The sequence below is a fragment of the Alnus glutinosa genome, chromosome 1 (genome assembly GCF_958979055.1).
Source record: "Alnus glutinosa chromosome 1, dhAlnGlut1.1, whole genome shotgun sequence".
Taxonomy (NCBI): domain Eukaryota; kingdom Viridiplantae; phylum Streptophyta; class Magnoliopsida; order Fagales; family Betulaceae; genus Alnus; species Alnus glutinosa.
The window spans coordinates 6,959,873-6,979,950 of record NC_084886.1 but is presented as its reverse complement, the minus strand read 5'-3'; the positions used below and the strand labels follow the sequence as shown (position 1 = coordinate 6,979,950).

General features: G+C 33.5%; 1 protein-coding gene across 1 annotated transcript; it reads left to right on the top strand.

The window, feature by feature from the left end:
• Nucleotides 1-15,731: 15,731 nt before the first annotated feature.
• On the top strand, nucleotides 15,732-19,968 carry LOC133858445 (putative SNAP25 homologous protein SNAP30). The gene is made up of 6 exons (XM_062293914.1): nucleotides 15,732-16,055; nucleotides 16,758-17,368; nucleotides 18,518-18,611; nucleotides 18,699-18,829; nucleotides 18,917-19,014; nucleotides 19,698-19,968. Exons 2-6 carry the CDS (start codon nucleotides 16,856-16,858, stop codon nucleotides 19,795-19,797), a joined length of 936 nt encoding a protein of 311 aa, XP_062149898.1. The 5' UTR covers nucleotides 15,732-16,055; nucleotides 16,758-16,855; the 3' UTR covers nucleotides 19,798-19,968.
• The last annotated feature ends 110 nt before the right edge of the window (nucleotides 19,969-20,078 follow it).

The following is a 20,078-nucleotide window of genomic DNA, read 5'->3' as shown; positions in this document are numbered from 1 at the left end:
GGGAGAAAGAATATCATACATCTATTACGAAAATATCGGTTTTTTTTATATATATTTTTATTTAACAAAAATATATCTTGTTTTGAAGATATTAATAATTTGATTTTGAGAGTGCCATAACCTAAATAGGAGGGCAAAGATCATGGGTTCTTGCATATATAATCTCAGGAAACTAGCTTAGCTTGTAGTTGCAAAAATCTCAGATTTTTTTTTTTTTTTTCAAATCAACTATTGATGGAATTTGCAAAACAGATGAACATCATATGTACAAGAAATGAACGTGAATCACGTTTTTGTATTTTGTTTTTCTTCAATTTATTAATTTTACTTGCCATAAAAATAAGTTTTTGGATAATGAAGATTAATTTCAATCAACAGGATTTTTATATTCATTGTTCATGGAAAGTTCTATGCAAATGTTTCGGGAGTTGTTGTATATACACATGCAGGTAATAATATTAACAGGGTTATAGTGATCAGCCAATTCTAATCCTATTCCCATGTCTTAATGATGACTTGAAACAAATGAATTCCTTATTAAAAACTAGTAAACTTTATTCAATAATAATAATAATAATAAATACTAGTGAGCGTTCATTGCACGTCCTAGCTAGGGCGTCAAATAAGTGGAACTTCTTATAAAAGGGTTGGACCGAATAGGTAAATGGCTCATTATAGTCAAATTTGATTATTATGAGTCATTTTTTGTCTCTAGCAGAATAGGCAAATACAATTTTTCATTATAGTGTGAATAGTAAATAGGCATAAGAGCATCTCTAGCAATAATAACCAAAGTAGCTATTGAAAAAGTGCAACTAGCTATTTTAGTTACTACTTTTTTTATATTATCTCTAACAGATTCTCTATTCCACTCTCTACTTGCATTTAAATATTATTTTGTACGGGAAAAAGTATGAAAGGAATAAGGAGAGAGAGAGAGAGAGAGAGAGAGAGAGGAAGAGAAAGAAGGAAAATGAGAGAGAAAATAATAAAAAATTCTTTGTTGAGAATAGCCTATTAACTATTCACACTAGAAGGAAAAAATATATTTTGCCTATTTTGTTGGAGAAGAAAAATTGTTCATAATATTCACATTTGATTGTTATATATGAATTATTTACCTATTCTATTGGAGATGCTGTAAGAGTCTATTCACTATTCGCACTACAAATATTTTATTATTATTTTTCTCTCTCTCTCTCTTCCCTTCACACAAAATAGAGAATATGTTAGAAAGATTATAGACAAAATAATAACTAAAGTAGAGAATTATATTTTTTTAATAGCAACTTTGATTATTGTTATTGAAAATAGCCTTTTAGTTATTCATTGCAGCATTAGCTAATTGCAAATTACCCTATAATAATTTAGAATCATGATTTGACAGGTGGATCTTCAAAATATTATAAAAAAAATTAAACTAAATTAGTTCCTAATTTAAAAAGGAATTTTGATATAATAGACATAAATTATTAGACAGCCTATTTCATTAATTGGTCCCAAATCTATTCACAAAGAATCTAGCTTATTTTTAAATTACGAAATTCGATCAAAGCCATCTTAATTTTGATTGGACCAACTTTTCTAAACATCGACCACAATAGCTTATCCTACGAAATTCTATTACTTAACAATAGACATGCCCACAGGAGAGAGAAGAAACGAATGCAAATCTGCTTAGGCCTACACGAGTGGTTGGAATAATGCCTCTCTTTTCTCTTTTTTTTTTTTTTTTTAATATCAATGACATTAATTTGTGAATAATGAGTAGATCTTTTCAATTAATTGATTTGTAGGTTTTGGCCCCCACCAATGCAACAATTGATGTGATAACAAACAAACTTACTTGACTCGTGCATTTGAATTCACTCAAAAATTGGGCAGCTCTTAAATACGAATGAGAATTCTCATAACCGTGTCCAGATTGAGTTGTGTTGAGACACACTTGTAATATATATAAGTCATTTTTAATTTAATTAATTAAATCAAACTAGTTAGATTTTTAAGCTTAATTCTTTAATTTCGTGTTAAATTCATGTTGAGTTCGTAAGTCGTGTAAAAAATTATCAGCGTTTATGTTGTATTCGTGTCGTATCAAGACATTAGTACAAAACTATATAGGTCAACTTTACCCGACTCATTTAATTAAACAGATTAATATCGTCATATTAAAAATTGTTAACCCGAAACTTCCTATCTTTTCAAGTCATCTTAGCAAATTCAGTACAATCAAACAACAAGGTTAGCTGGTTCACTTATAGTCACAAAATATATATAAACAAGACAATTAGGCACTAAGCACTAATCGCTAGATTTTGTTAAAAGCTGAAAAATGGTTAGCCCATCAATTCAATTAGAGGTTTCATTTGCTTGCAGGCAGCTTGCAGCCCATGCACATCATTTCACTTTGGAATTGCGTTAAAGATTTTAAAAAGCATTTTTAGTACATAGGAAAATGTGCAAAGTAATATATATCTATTTCCTAAAAATTTCAAAAAGTATTTAGCTGACTTTTTTTCTTTAAAAAGAAAAAAAAAAAAATAGAAACACTATAACTCATTCTAATGTATTTTTGGAATCTTTAATTCTATGCTGGCATGACACCTTATTTTAATAAAAAAAAAAAATTACAGTTTAATTTTTTTCTCTTATTTTTTATTAAAAAAAACAAAGTATCATGTCAACATAAAATGACCTTATAATAATATTCGAAAGAGTTTTAACATTCATTTAAAAAACAAAAAAAAAAAAAAAAAAAAAAGGCAAAACACACTTTTAAAATAAGTTTTAAAATAATTTTTTTTCTCAAAAGCTCTTTACAAATATAGAAGCTCAAATTTCCAATTCAATCCCAAAGGTCGAAGTCACTTATGTCCAATTTAGCAGTAGCCATAGAAAAAAGAAAAAGAAAAAAATTCATCACAAACTAATTACGTACTGTTATTGCATTAATGTGCATGTTTATAATTCAAGGGAAATAAGTTTTTTTCTTTTTCTCTTTCTGGCTGAATCGAAGGATCCTTGTAAGAATTTGATTAATTAAGATCTTCTAAATTTCTCAAAGTTTATAATAAGTTATTAAAATCCTGAACTTCCAGAAATCAGATCTGACCTCCTCTTCCTTTCCCTTTCTTCTTTCTGCTCTTACCATCCCCCTCCTATTTTGGTTTATTATTTTGTTTGCATGTGTTTTCTTATTAGATCAGTAATTTTGACATTTCCGCTGTGCATCTGTCCATCTACTTTCGTGTTGTGTCGTTCATCTCTTTCATGATCGCTGCTTCTGTTTGCTGGTTGTGTTTTTGCTTTGAATAAAAAAAAAATAAATCTCCATAGATTTGCCCTCATAGACGATCTATGAGATGAATGTTAGTCACATGTGAGAGGTTATCTCTCATGGCCAGAATAGTTCGGTGTGAGGGATTATCTCTTATAATCTGGATAGTTCAGTGTAAAGAGTTATCTCTCACGGCCAGTTTAAATAATTTTTTCTATAATATTTGGCTACGTACCTTTATCTTAGATCTAGTTTGCTCGGAGCAGATTTGCTCTTTAACTATTTTTGTACATGAGTTAACGGAAGATGAAAGTCATAAGTAAGATTTTATTGTAAGAATTTTGTTTGTATCTAGGACTTTGTAATTAACCTCATAGCATATGGCTATGATTTTGAAAATCTTTAATGCTTATGATTTTTTATCAATGAAACACTCAGATCTTTTGTTAAAAAAAAAAAAAAGTTCTTAAAATCCTACTAATTGTTTTCTTAAATGAATGAAATTAAGCAATATGAATAACAATAATATGAACAGGAAAATTTTAGCTAAACACAATAACATAAGCCAAGTAGATCTAGAATTCCAAACTAATAGATGATACTATATATATAATTTTTTCCAAATCAACAACACACCCTATAAGCTATAAATCAAGTACCATATGCAGCTGAAACGGTGGCTGATGATTTAGTGCTTTTATTTATTGCCCTAAAACATGTACATATCAATAGGCCATCGCGATCGCTAAGGTGCCACATTGGTGTGGTCCAATTCACTCTCCTTATTGGGAATTAAGTTGTGACTTCTGGTGGGAGATGTTCATCCTCGGATGGCCAGCAGGCAGCAGCAATTTAGGAGGCGCTTTAATTATATTTTTTTTTTAATGTTGCATTTGTTTCGATGTAAAAAAATTATTTATTTAGAAAAAATGAAATATTTTGTACGAACATAAGATTTTGGTTAGCAAAAAATAATTTCAAGGCCAACAATAAATTTGCCAACGTATGGGAGAAAATGGGTTACGCCTAAATTTGCCACTGTATGGGCAATTTAGGCGTAAAGCTATTTTTTTAAACTTCAAACCCTTCCTTCTTCCACTTCTAGCTATCTCTTTGAACCGTAACACCACCCACTCCCATAGAGGAAGATAGCTGCCACCTTCACCTCTCACTTGTCATCTCCTTTATGCTGTGTTCTGACCTCTCCTATATGGTAACCCCCGGCCACTTTTATAGAGGATATACACAGCCATCTCCTACCCCCGCGCTACCACCTTCATCTCCCTATCGCTCGCCATCTCCCTTTCCCCGTCGTAACCCTCTTGCTCTCACCCTTCTTTCCCCACAATTGCCCTTGTCTCTCGCGTTGCAGCCTCTCAACAACTTTCTTATGTCCGTCTAAAAAAATAAAAAATAAAACAAAAGAAAGCAGAGAAATCCCCTTTTACCCATTTCCTTGTCTAATAGGTTTTTTCACAATTTTTTCTTTGAAATTGTTGGTGACAATTGTAAGATAAATTTCAGTAGTTTTCAAATGAATTCCAATCATAGTAGGAAAATATTTTTCGTACCAACTAAACATTAGAAAATATTTTCAATATTATTTTTAAGGTCTCAATTAACTTAACATGCACTGGAAAATTATTGATTTTTCCAACAAAAAAGTTTCATTTAAAAATATTTTCCACTACTAAAAATCCGGCGTTTAACTATTGGCCTTTAATTTATCGGCATTCAATTAAAACGTCGATAAATCAACTTTAATTGGCGTTTATTTACAAATGCCGGGAAAGGTAAAACCAATGGTTCCGTATAGTTAAAAACACCAAAACATTGGAAATTTATCGACGTTGTGTAAGGATCCAACAAAATTGTATCGGCCTTTTATCCCTTTATATTAATTTAAACTCTTAAGATAAATGGTGATTTAACATGTTATCAGATCTATAATTAATTTATAAAGCCGAGATATTTTAAACTCTTCTTCTATAGAGTCAAGAATAATATTTTTTTATTTTTTTTTGCACCTATATATATATATATATATAATGTTCTTGACACGAAAATGCTGATCAGTACTGCTTAGAAACGCTTGCATTTTTTTGCTTTTGAAAAGTTGTATTTTTTTGGAGAAAAACAAAAGAAGCTTTTTATTTGTTTCGAAACTTGACTAAGAACTAAGATATTTGATAAGTGTTGAGGAAAAACAGGAATTTCTTCATATATTGGTTAAATTGTTTTTTTTTTTTAAAAAAAAAAAAAAAATACATAAATTAATTATTATTTTTTAAAAAAAAGGCAAAAGGAGAGAGCGTGTGTTTGTGTGTGGGGGAGTGATCCGAATCTCTTTATTTAAAAGTTAACTTGATTCTTAAGCAAGCACGTCATTTTCAACCGAACTTCATGAAGGTTTCTTTTATATATGGGGAGTAATAATGAAAAAAGGATCACCTTTTAATTTTTTTAAAAAAGAAAGAAGAAGAATAATAATATAAGAAAGAAATGATTCGCTGTATGGTGTTGCATCGTAAAGTATTTATTTAACTCACCGATCGATTTTAAGACAAGCGTAAGGGGGCCTACCAATGAGGTACAGTTTGAACACGTGTGTTATTTAGAAGGCGGCCCGGAATGTCATTTCATGAGATCTTCCAGATATGAAACATTTACAGGTGTGGGGCAATGTGGATCACTGATCGGAGGGTTACAGTAACACATGCAAGCTGTGAAATCTTTTGAATCGTCTATTTGTGGGATGTGTAGGGCCAGTGGGGATGCATATCCCATTTGTGTGAGTAACATTGATTTGATCACGATCGTGAGGAGGTCAAACTTCTTCAATAGTTCAGAATATTAGCAACACTATTGTCTCACATGCATGTCACATAAAAAAATATATCTCATCACAAAAATCTTAAAATCTATGAGTTTATGAGGGAGGCAAATATTTATTGTTCCTAACTTAAGTACTATAGAACAACAGACAGACTGTAGTTGGTAGTTGATGATAGAAAACGAAAATTAAATTCTATACCTTCAACCATTTTATAATTTCTTTTACAACTTCCTGCCGTTGCGGTGCGATGTGGCATTAATTTCCACTTTAATTAAAAGAAGTAAACAAATTTACCAACATCATTGATCATGGCTCCAACCGAACCTCGGCGGTGGACGCGTTATGAGGTGGTATTAGGGGTCGTCGTGGCCACTCCCAACGTATCATTTGGTGGTTGCGACCACGCCCGTGTAGAAGCTGGGGGTGGCACCAACCTAGAGGAGTGTGGAGCAAAACCTTTTCTCTAATGTGGCAAGGGGTTGTAAAATGATTGTTAGTGTAGAATTACTAAAAAGGAAAAATGTTAGACGTACAACTATTTTACAACTCTATGATGTAGCAGTGCTCCCAAAAAAAATTAATATTATGGTAGTGCAATGTGACACTAACACATCAACTAAAAAAAATTGTTTAGCCTTTTCCCATGGCCCCAACCAAACCTCAGGCATTGGGAGTGGTCGTGATCACCCCTGATGCATCTAAGGGAGATATCGAGGTAGCTGGGGGTGGCACCAACCTGGAGGAGGGTGGGGCAAAACCTTTTCTCTAATGTGGCAAGGGGTTGTAAAATGATTATTAGTGTAGTATTACTAAAAAGGAAAAATGTTAGATGTACAACTATTTTACAACTTTATAATGTAGCAGTGCTCCCAAAAAAAATTAATATGATGGTAGTGCAATGTGACACTAACACATCAACTAAAAAAAATTGTTCAGCCTTTTCCCATGGCCCCAACCAAACCTCAGGCATCGGGAGTGGTCGTGATCACCCCCGATGCATCTAAGGGAGATATCAAGGTAGTTGTACCTAACCCCACTGCTCTATCGATGGAAGAGACCAACCCCCATGGCTCGGATTTGATGGTCGCGGCCATCAAATTCGACCAATATAATGGTTTAGCAGCTAAATTTGGCCATTTCGGTGGTTCGGCCACCCCTGCATAGTGGTTGAGGACAGTGCTAATTAGGAGGGTGGTGCAATTTTATTTTATTTTTTTTTATTCTGAGGGTTGTAAAATAATTCTAAAATGATTGTAAGTGTAGCATTACACATAAAAAAAAATAAATAAATTAATTAAAAAAAAAAAACATAGATCCCATAAATTTTAGGGTTAAATACACCTCTAGTCGTTGAGTTTTAGAAACTTTATTTTTTAGTCCCTGAGTTTTAATTTGCATCACAAATGATACTTCAATTTTAAGAAATAACCGAATTAGTACCTTAGTCAAGTTTTTTGTCAAAAAACTAACAGTTTGCCACGTGTCAACCTCTGAGGTTGACATGTGGCACTATATAAAAAAAATAATATTAAAAAAAAATTAAAAAATTAAAAAAAAATTGAAAAAATTAAAAAAAAAAATTGAAAAAATTAAAAAAACAAGGGGGTGGCTATTTTTTTTTAAAAAAATTTTAATTAATTTTTAAAGATTTTTAATTTTTAATTTTTTATATAGTGCCACATGTTGACCTCATATGTTGACACGTAGCGGACCGTTAGTTTTTGGACAGAAAACTTAATTGAGGTACTAATTTGGTCTTTTTTTCAAAATTGAGGTACTATCTGTGATGCGAATTGAAACTCGAGGATTAAAAAATAAAGTTGTCAAAATTCATGGACCAAAAAGGTATTTAACCCTAAATTTTGTATGTAAGACCTATAATTGATGGGAGAGAGAAATATTATTATTATTATGTTCCAAAAATATTGAACAATATAGAAATTTCTTGTTGGACATTTTTCAGTAAGCCATGAATCCATGATGTTCTGAAAAGTAATTGTGTAATTGTGGGTGTACAAATTGGTGATAGTATACTTTTTACATGTGCCCACAAGACACAAGCTCCTTGATCACCTCACCCCTACAAAAGTAGGGGTCGCACATTGATAAGTTCATGTAGTAAAGCACGCTGACCAAAAGATATTCCGATTCTTCAAATCATCACAAAAGCATGTGAAAGTTGCAACATTTTACCTGATCGACTTGATTAATAATAATAATAATAATAATAATAATAATAATAATAATCCTTTTCAAAAAAATAATAATAATAATAATAATAATAATAATAATAATAATAATAAAACACGAAAGGTGGTAGAAAATGATTATTAATAATGCAATATAATTGTGGATTTCATTATTACAGTGTCAAATTGTTTACCGTCATCTTTGGTAAGCAATATTGGAGCATTAGGGGATCTTAATTAACCAGGCGTATGTTTGCACTCAAAGTTTGATTAGTCAATTCGAATTGGTTGCGGTTTCATCCTCAGCGTACAGTGTGGACCCTCAGCATACCCTGTTTTGGGCCTTTGGCCGACAATTATATTATACGGCCATTTATTACTTTTTAGCCGAGTAGTCATCGTCACCGTTTTTGTTTATCATTTCTATATTTATATTTCCGCTGGATTTTGTGATGTCTATTGGCTACGTTAATGGGGCCACGAGAGACCATCCATTTACTCAAGCAGTCAAGCCAACTAGGAGTTAATTGGCTTAATCTCTTTCTAAGCAACATATCTAACTTATTACTATTTTTTAATTTACAACAAGTTTTTCAGATATATATATTCATTCTGAATATCCTCCTTTTAATAGGTAAGGTCCGAATTTCAACATGTAGAATATTTAATTAAAAAAATAAGTAAATGACAGAGCCAAAGTTCGAACTCATGAAGTGAATTTAATAAATACTTTAACACTTTTCTTTACGTGTGGGCTCAGACTCCCTTTTAAAAAGTTAGGCATAACACGTGAAATATTTAATTAAAATTAAAGTAAATGACGGAGTTAAAGTTCAAACTCATAATTTTTTGCTCTAATATTATATTAAATCATGCATTATTTATCCAAAAAATTTAAGCTAATAAAAATAAATAAATTTAATTATTTATATTCTAGCACTTTGAACAAATTAAAGAGTTTCAGTTTCCGGGGGGGTACTGATGAATATATAGGAGTACTACTTCTACCTAAAGACAAACACACCTTAATTAATTAACAGTACTAGCTACTAAGTGTTGGACCATGATATAATTGATCAATATATACTTAACATTTACCAAACGACCTCGCTTTAAGCTTTAAGAGGCTTTGCACGTAAGAGCTAGTAATTAAGTTAGTCGTATCGTACAATATTATTGCTATAGGTTTCGTGAAAATGAAAAGGTACGTTAAAAAAGGATTAAAAATGACAAGCTGATCTATTCAAAAATTAAAAAAATAAAATAAAAAAAATGACAAGTTGACAACAACCATGAATACGCACGCTGACAAGGACTTGGATTTGTTGGTGGAAAGTGTGCTTATTTTTCTAAACACACTTATTTAATTAAGAATCGTCAAAGCCATTCATGTAAATATATATTTTGTCAATTGGGAAATAGTGAAGAATTTTTGGAAGTTATTTGTATATTTATTGACTCACCCCAATTTTCCCGGCAAATGAATTGAATGACGTTTTAGAGGCCTTGAAAATCTTGCCAATTAACTAGGTGATTTTGACGTCTTCCTCTAGGCAGATGTAATTCAAACCATATATATCTTTGGATGAAAGAACCAAAATATGTAGAAAAATATGGTTTTTGGATTCCAGTCACATCCAACTAAGAAGCAAAAAATCAAAATTTGATTTCATGTGTCTATTATATATAGTATTTATTAGCTAGAAAATGTATGAGATATTGCAGTTTTTATTACAATTTTTATATAAATTTACGTCACAGTCCATGTAAATGCTGTATATATAACACACACGGATAAACAAATTAAAACAACGAAATTTAACAAAAGATAATTTAATTATTTAATGATTAAAGTAGTAAGTGGCACACCACTTTTGAAAAGACTCATAGTAAAACTTGGTGTACTCCTAACCGCCCTCGTAGTCATTATGTGAAACTAAGACTAGTGCCTTTTTTTTTGACACATTTCTACTTGTCTTATGGTAAATTTGCCAACAATTTTAACGAGTAATGAATCACCAAATCATTAATAATCTCACATTTTCACGTTACATTATTCAAACATGAACATGGACCGTACGTGCTAGCCAGTCGCCCCATGCATGTAACGCAAGTGGTCCACATACATTCCGTATCAATTATTTAATTTGGGGCATGTTTGTTTGGATCAAATCAAGACCTATTCAGGGCAGCTGATTAATTAGATGGAGCATCAATACCGAAGTTTTGTCAAATAATTGCAACTTAGTACAGGGATCGGATGTCGTTAGTCAAAAGAGGATCTGTAAGGAAAAAAAATGAGCTTAGAGGGTTCATCGAAGGTGGCTCCGCTGAGACCGGCCACTCTGACATTCAAGTAATTCTAATGAAGAAAGGAGAGAAATTTGGTAGAATGATATATAGTAGGGTTGATTACCTAACTGAATGATGACCATGTTACGTGAATGATTTTACAAACTCACAACGGGATAAATTTTAGGTTAGGAGAGAACTTAGACCTTTTCAAATGCCAGGTTTGTAATTAATTTTACTTCATTTTTATTAATCACTTACGCAAATAAATAAGAGAATTACAAAGACATAGAATAGAAATACAAAATAGGAGATGAACTACTTCAACTCTAAGATTAATTTAACCCTTAATATAAATAAACTACGTACTCGGAGATATCGTACTCATACTTTAATTTGGAGATAAACTCCTACAAAAAATAATAAGAACCTGCTATTAAATTATTTCTACACTATAGTACTACAAATAATTAAAAGACTAACTAAAATAAATAACTATCATTATTTAACATAATCCTACTCTAATATCACTTGTAACTTATCTCCATGTTACGATTCATAACACTTAAGTACTCTTTATTGACCTTCGTTCCTCGCTTTTTTTAAGAATTATCGCCGATAATAATATCCGACAATTTTCCACGGACCTGTTTTGATGTTTTCAGGCAGCTAGCCTACAATTTTTATTCCTTAGTATATGCAAATTAAATAATAATATTCGTATTAGGTTGGCGCCCAGAAGCTTTAATTTACCTTATAATAAGAGCTCAAACTATTTTCGCACAAAGAAGCCGTGCAATTGCCTTCAGTTTCCCATATATGGTTTGCCGTCGCTTTTACGAAACGATAGGAACCACAACTTTTACCTTATTATATATATATATAGAGATGCTTTGCAAATTGCATACTTGTGTATATGCATCCACCTGGATTGTTTGATATGCCGACAAATATTTGAAATAGTTCAAATCATAATAATAATAATCATTAATCATAATTCTAGTAATTAGAATAAAAATAATAATTACTTAGTTATTATGATCGACGGCTGAGATCCTCGGACCGACACAGACTAACCTGCAGTCACGACAACAGTAATACGATGAAGAAAAAGTGGGCCATAGGGCGTATGATCGAATGATCGATCCAGTAAGCAGAAGCATTGAACCTTGATGAAAACATCATAAATTTTCTGTTATTAATGTAATATTCAAATATCATCATTACAGTTAGTGGAGTCAAGGCCATGATTCTTGAACAACCATTTTGTGTTCCCTTTGAGAAGCCCTTGATGAAAGTGACATGTAAAAATCATTAATTAATTTGCACCCAAAAATTTTGCACCAAGTTTTGGTTGCTACAATCTCAACTATACACATTAGCGTGGGTGGAGGAAGAACACATTAACATACCATATATGCATGATTCATGAATATTGAAATGTTTTATTGCAAAATATAAATACTGTGGGTTGTAACTTAATTCTTACATTCTGTTCTGTCTTTTTTTTTTTTTTTTTTTTTTTTTTTTTTTTTTTTTTTTTAATCAAAGGGCTCGTTAGGCCGGACCAAAGGCCTTTTAATTATGTTCAGGTAAGCCTATAGTTTTGATCTACTACAAGTTTAAGGCATGGATTTATTGTATATGAACTCTGGTAACATCGAAGCCAAGATTTTTGTTCATAGGGTTAACATTAAAAGAAAATAAGCTTGAATAAAAGCAATTCATGAGTATCCTTGCTTTTCATATTGGCTCCTTTAACTTCAACTCCTTGCCATACCAAATTTACTTACCATTTTGGTGGCGGCCTTATAAAATTAATGAAGGCAATGGTCCTTCTAAGCAAGGACGTGATTTTTACGGATTGTATGTCGTTTCTTTAACAAAATACGAGATATTAGCGTTATTTCTAAATAAACGACGTCACACTTAAATTATTGCGTCGTTTGAACAAACGAAGCCAAAAAAATAATGATGGGAACTAAGGATTTTTTGTAGTGCTATTTCCTTTGGTTTATTTTTCTCTCGAAAGTGGCCATGTTGTCTCTCCATTGGCACACCACTCTAATCGACCTTCTGTTTTGCAGGTATCTCTCACCGAGTGTTTAGCGTGCGTGATCGCTATATCAATACAAGACGAGATCGTTCCCACTGTAAAGGGAAAAGTCTCTTACAAAGGAAAAAATTGGGTGGAAATGTAATCAGAAAATCTGGAAATAATTAAAGGTCTATTTAAATACTTTGGGTTTAGATAATATTGAATCAATTCAATTAGAGATCTAGGTGGCTTTATGATACTGTTAATATGTATACAAGCTAAAAGATTAGACATGGACCACCTGTCAAAAGTTGTATGGCCATTTTAGGCACGGGATCGATAAGCTCTAGCTTATTGGCAAGTAGCACTTGATTGATCAAAAGGGGTTTGCGCCTTTTGTTTGAACAGCTGTGTGATTAAGCAGTTCCATCCCATCATAAGCTTGTACTCTCGATCGAAAACATTTGTTCATTTCAATGAAACTTCAATGAGAGGACAGTTTGACGCGGTGCTTCATGATGGTAAACCTAACGCGCTTGAACCCTTTTTTTTGAGGCCACAAGAAAATTAATGAAGAGATTTCGGTGAGAGGCCCTCGATCTGGTGGCCGGACAGCACCTCTATGAACTATCTCGTTCATGGCATGTGGCGTGCATACAATGCAATGGCGCTAGGGTTTTTTTGTCTGCTAAAATGTTATCTGATTGCTACATTTTACCAGTTGTTTTTGTTTCTCTCCTAGCTTTCACTATCACACTTCTTGCTTGATTTTACTTTTTTGGCATCTTGATCACTGTAGACTGTAGTGGAAATGGACCAAACTTTGAGCCATGCCTACATATATTTATATATATATATATATACACTACATGGTAGTAGTCTATGTGAGTCTGTGTTGAGAGAGAGAGAGAGAAGAAGGAGAAATAAGCAAAATTATTAAAGTGAGTCTAATCTCACTTTTTATCTGTTTAAAAGTAGTGTCTGTTGCTCTGCCGAACTTGGGGTCTAGGGAGTATAGGTGATAGCTAGGTGAGTTATTAGTGTCAATGCATGTGACATTGAGAAAGATATACTAAGGCTTTGAAAGCAGTAGTACTTCTGAAAAAGGAATCATATTCCAAGGCATTTTACAAAGTATATTTTCGAAGAATGTTAGGCCAGTTTCAATCCATCCACTTTCAATGCAAACACATTTTCCAGGGTTCCTAAAAGGGATCTACAAAATCACTTTCACAAACAAAGCATCTGGTTAAAAGTCTAAAAGAGAAAACGGCCTCTTTTTTAAAGTTTTCTTAACACTTATAGGTAGCTAAGGCAAATTAACCACTTTAGAATGAGATGTTTACTGCGTTGCTTCCGAGGGAAAACAGGGTTCCATCAATTAATTAAATAGGTTAACACTTGCGAGGACCCTACTAAGATTCAAATTAACTTGCTTGGCTTGAGGATGGGGTTTTAACTGAAAAGTAGATTTCCTTTAAAAGCGTAGGTTAATTATAGAAGTTTAGAGAAGCTAGCATATTCTTGCTTCCAGAAATCAATAGCCAAACTTCAACGAGCATAAAATGGTCCTGGCCCGTGAAGGCTTTTTAGTTTCATCTTGCAAAGTAGGCTTTACCTTAGCATGGCATGAAGCAAGCCCATTTAGTCTACTCCCTACGTAGAAGCTATGTGATATACAGCCACTAAATTTATATATAGTCTTTTACTAAGAGCTTTTACCACCACAAGATTTATTGTTTTTCCTTTTCTTTTTAACTGTTAGATTATTTATTTTCCCCACATTGTATTTTGTTGTTCTGCACTAATGCATAGCTCGCCTATATATATATATATATATATATATATATATATATATATATATGCCCTTCCAATACAGTTCTTTGAGTGATTTAATATATAGTTCTGTTTTTGTATAAGGACAAATGTAAGTTTAAATTTTATCTTCGTTATTTATCTTTTGGTTCAATTAAATATTTTACATATTCGATCTCACTTATTAAGAGGGAATAGTTTCAACCCATACGTAAAAAAGAATGTTAGAATAATAATTAATTAATCAATTCTTCCTCACTCAAACAACAGTACTCATCTGAAGCAATCGACACCGCTCAACTTGAGTCCCCAAATTTTGTCTAATCCGAGGATCATGCTAGCTCTCCAGTGCTTGACTTTCAACAATATTCCACCTGGGTAAGATCTCTAGCTCCCTTTACATCTACATGACTTTCATTGCTCTTATACCTTATCTGATTTGCATGAGCCTCACTCCTATCGTGAGGCTTCCATTAATTCTATTTGGTGAGCTATGATGAAAGAGGAACTTAATGCTTTATTCAATAATCATATATGGGATTTGGTTGACTTGCATCTAGAAAAGTATGTTGTAGGGTGTAAGTGAGTCTTCAAAATTAAGACTCATTCTTATGGCACTGTTGGCATATACAATGCTCAACTTGTAACCATATGATTTACTTAAGAGTACGATATTGATTGTGAAGATACTTTTGCTCTTATCAAGCCAAGTTTATATAAATGTCTTGTTTAATAATTAAGTGTAATTTTGTTTTCATGAACGACTCATATATTAAATGAATTGAGCTCTATTTGAGCTTATACAAATTGATCCCGAACGAGTTGGCGAACATACTAATTCATTTACAGAGAGTATTCATACGTGAAAAGACAATTTTACCCTTCACATTACACTAACGGGATACTGTTCGGTTCAAAACGATAGTTATGAACACTAACTTGGACTTTTGGGCTCAATTGGACCTACATGTGAGCCCAATCTAAGCGTGTTGGATAGGAGCTCATTAATGTGCCATAAAATTGATCAAAGGTTCAAATTAGGTTTGGGCAGCCCATATTCTGAACCGTACATCATGGAAACTCAAGTTGGACCGTTGGGCTCACTTGGACTTGCGTGTGAAACCAATGTAAGCGTGTGGAATTCGTTCTCGATTATTGTGTCACGCATGTGTGCGGCGTGCCTCATTACCCCTCATATTATATTTTATGCAATAAAGGAAAAAAAAATAATGAAAGACTGAATCCAAAATTTAGAAAAAGTTAAAGGCATCCCAACGGTCCTAAAATTTGTCCAAGAAAATTCAAAGCAGGACTTTCAGAGGGGCAAAGCCGTACAGTTCTCTGCTTTTCCGCCGCGCCTTCCATTCCCATCTGTTTGAATTTTTTTTTTTCTCACACAAAAAGAGTGTCGCGAGAGAGAGAGAGAGATTTATCTTTGAGGATTTTTTTTTTTCTCTCCCATTGACGATTTCTATTGTTGGGTCCGTCCTATTGGTTTTCATACACAAACCCATTAAGAAGTTGGTTCGTGTATGAAACTTTTTTCTTGACGAGACGCCAAGACCAAGATTTTCCTCGAATTTTTATTTTCTGGGAAATTGATTTCAGGTACCCATCTGGAACTCATTCGCTCTTAGTCTTGTTTTCATTTGATACTGTTCCGGGATCTAGATCCTCTTCACTGTAATACGTTTCTGCTCTTGCTTTATGTGTGTGCGGAGACAAACCCAGAAAAGGTTTTTAATTGTAGATGCAGAGGTGTAAATTTTCACCTTTCTTGTGTCTTGGCTTATAGGCTGTTTATTTCTATACTTGTATCTTTGCTCATACACCCGTGGCTATTCATGATTGCTCTATGGCTTTAATTTGATGAAACTTGTTTAGCATAAGATAGTTCTTGATTCAAGTTGCTTTGAATCTCCTCTGTTGCTAGATATTGTCTTTAAAAAGATTAAATTATATAGCTGTTCATGTTTTAAAGCTCTTTATTTCGACTTGATTTGAGTCAAAATCTATGAATTCTTTGTATGCATCCTGTATACCTGGGATTTCTCTCTTTATTAGTAAAATGTTCACATAGGAAAAAAAATAGGAAAATGATTGAAGTAAAGATTTGTGATCGCTTTCTGGGTGTCACACCAAGCTATTTGCCATAGAGATCTTTTGCATTTTCTTTTGACGATGTACAAATCGAAACATTGAAAAAAAATGAATTATAAGACACAATTCTTACTAAATGACATTGTTAATAGTTGAATAATCACAAAGATTCATGCCATTCTTGCTAATCGATATTCTTTATGTTTTTAGGTGCAAACATCAAATCATCAAGCAGATTTTTTCGGTTTAGAGACTTTGGACCCAACATAATTTGTTTTGATATATAGGAATCTCGGTTTCTTGCCAAAATGTTCGGATTTTTGAAATCACCTGCAAATAAGGTTTCGAAGCAGAAATCAGTGGATCCTGGGTTTCCAGTTTCTTCTAGTTCTAACCCTTTTGATTCAGATACTGAATCTGATGCAAAGCAAACTCTTAAGCCTGCGAGACGAACTGCTTCAGAACCTGTGCTTGTAACACCAAATTTCAATACCAACCCTTTTGATGATGATGATGATGATGATGGGAGAAGAGAGGCATCTTCTTCGTCAGCCTCATACTCTGGTTCTGCAGTGGCAAGAGACAGATACAAGAATGATTTTCATGGCTCAGGAGGATTACAGAACCAGAGTGTGCAAGAACTAGAGAATTATGCTATGTACAAGGCTGAGGAGACAACAAAGACGGTTAACAACTGCCTGAAGATTGCAGAGGACATCAGAGAGGATGCTACAAGGAGCCTTGTCATGTTGCATCAGCAGGGCGAGCAAATTACAAGGACCCACATGATGGCTGCTGATACGGAGAGGGATTTGAGTCGGGTATGATCATTTATATTCTTGCTCATGAGAAATGGATGAGTAAGTGTGCAACCTAGGAAATGGACTGTGATGTTCTAATTAATACAATGGAACCTTTTTGACATCCTCCCCCTCCTTGACTTTGCTATTTCAAATAACATGTTCATCTTGGTTGATTCTGCTTTCTTGAGGCTGTTAGAACTTTTATAATCTGGGGCCCAGCAATTGTGAAATCTTTCCGCATTTTAGGCTTCTGTAATAGAATCAGGGATGAACTACATAGGAAAACACGAAAAAATTATCCAGAATGCACTGGTTTATGCAGGAGATCCTAGTGAATACGTGCGAATATTCCTAGAATTTTGTAGATTGTGTCGTAGTTTTCACGTCACTGGATTCTCTTATGTAGGAAAGCTAGTAGAATACAGGTACTATTTAAAAAACCTTAACAATGAAGCTAGTAAGCATATTAAAGTGTTCAAGCTTTGTAAGGAATGCATATGAATTGTAATGTTGGTTTAGAATCTTTCAGGTCCACTTATAGGGCTATGCCTTTCTGTTTTCTTTCAATAGAATCTTATACTCGAAAAAAAAAAAATATCTTTCAGTTCCACATGGCACACTATGAAAAGCTCAAGTATACTCAAATTTGTCGCTATCAGTTTTGCTGCTTAGGTGTCTTCAAAATCTGGCCATGAAGATCTTTATGTGCCAAGTTAGAAATAGTTTAGTTTAACCTTAGTTTCACGTGGCAACTATAGGGGAACAGGTATGTTCTCAGACCCAATTGACCTTATTATTCTACCTGACCAGTATGAACTTATGAATTGAAATTTCAGTTTAGTTTCCATACAAATGGGTGTCAGTTTCAGAGATGGTTAACCAGCCTGAATTCAGACGGACCATTGCCATCTCATTGCCACCTTTAGTTGCAATCTGATAATCATTAAGATCCAAGTTTTTAAATTTCCTATCCAAAATTAGTGTAATAATTCCTCGCCGGTTACCTAAAAGCGGATTGCCACCCGGTTATGTCTCTCTTTCATTGTATTTTCTTCTTCTGGTAACCTTTTGCTTATTCCATTCCTGTAGCTGCTATTGTTTTTTTCTTTATTTTTTTGTCTTTTCAAGTGGCTCACACCTTTTTTTATAATGCCTTCTTAATATCAGGGTGAGAAGCTTTTAAATAACCTTGGCGGTATGTTCTCTAAGACTTGGAAGCCAAAGAAGACTCGGGAAATTGCAGGGCCTATAATTACTGCAGGTTTTAGTCTAAAACAATTAGTCTGCTTCTTATTATCATGGAGCGTGGTGATTGGAATCGTTTTATATTATTGTGTTGGCTGAACAGATTATTCATCCAAAAGAAGCGAAAACCACTCAGAGCAGAGGGTGAAATTGGGTTTAGCTCCTGCACCCAGAGGACGGTCAGCTTCTCGAACGCCTCCTCCTGAACCAACAAATGCCCTGCAGAAAGTTGAGGTTCGTGGTTGTGATTCTTGATTAGGTATATATGAATGTAGCAACATTTGCTTTTGGATTTATTGATATGGGTATCACCAAAACCAGGTCGAGAAGGAAAAGCAAGATGATGCACTTTCAGATCTAAGTAATCTCTTGGGTGATTTGAAAAATATGGCGGTTGACATGGGAGGCGAACTTAACAGGTCAGTGTTGCTCCGATCACATATTACACATTTCCATCCAGCTTGTAGTCATTACATATTGAAGCTTCTGGAAGCTAAAACTGAAACTAGAATGTTGTTCAGATTTTTTTTTCCTCTCCTTTCTCTGACCTCAGTTCTTCTTTCAGAGTTACCTTTCCTCTTTGTTTGACAATCTACCTTTAGAAATGACATTTTTTGCTTGAGTGAAGCAATAGGGGCCAATGTTTTTATAAAGCCTGTAATGCTAATCACCAAAGCTAGCCATACTTTTGTGTTCCTAAGAATGTTTAGTTAGAAGTTTTCCCTGTTTTCTTATTAGAAAAAAGAATTCTGTATCTTTAGTATGCAAGAACAAAGCTGTGGTATAACATAGATTAAATTAAGTCTTTGGCATTCAGGTATTGCTTACTGTGAAAATCTCGTTAATCTTATTACAGGAACTTGGTACAACCGGACAATTCTCTCGGTACCATTAATAGTCCATTATATGTTTTTTCCTTTGCACAATCAATGACATACCAGATTCTTTGGCAGTGTAGAAAAGTTGCTAGAGGATTGATCTGTTAAGATCTTTCCTTTCATATATTTAGCAATTTTATACAATTATACTTCTCTCTGTCTCTCTCTCTCTCTCTCTCTCTCTCTCTCTCTCTCTCTTATAATCTTCAATGTGGTGACTACAGGCAAAATAAAGCACTTGATCATCTTGGTGACGATGTGGATGAGCTGAACTCTCGAGTGAAAGGTGCCAATCAACGTGCACGCCGTTTGCTTGGGAAGTGAAAGCCGATTGATAGGCTTCAATTACCAGCCTACTATTCTTTTCAATTTTTCAATTGTCGTCATGTATTTGTTTTCCCCACTTTTGGTCGGATGCTGTCATTACTGGTATAACTGGTTTTCTTCCCCATTCATGCATGATGCATGCAATAATATGAGATTTTTTCTTTCCAACAGTATTATACTTTGTCCTTTTCTTTTTGCCTTTGGCCATAAGAATCAATGCAATTGACCTTATGATGTAGTGGCTGTTTAATATGAGGTTTGGATATTTTGTTTGGAGA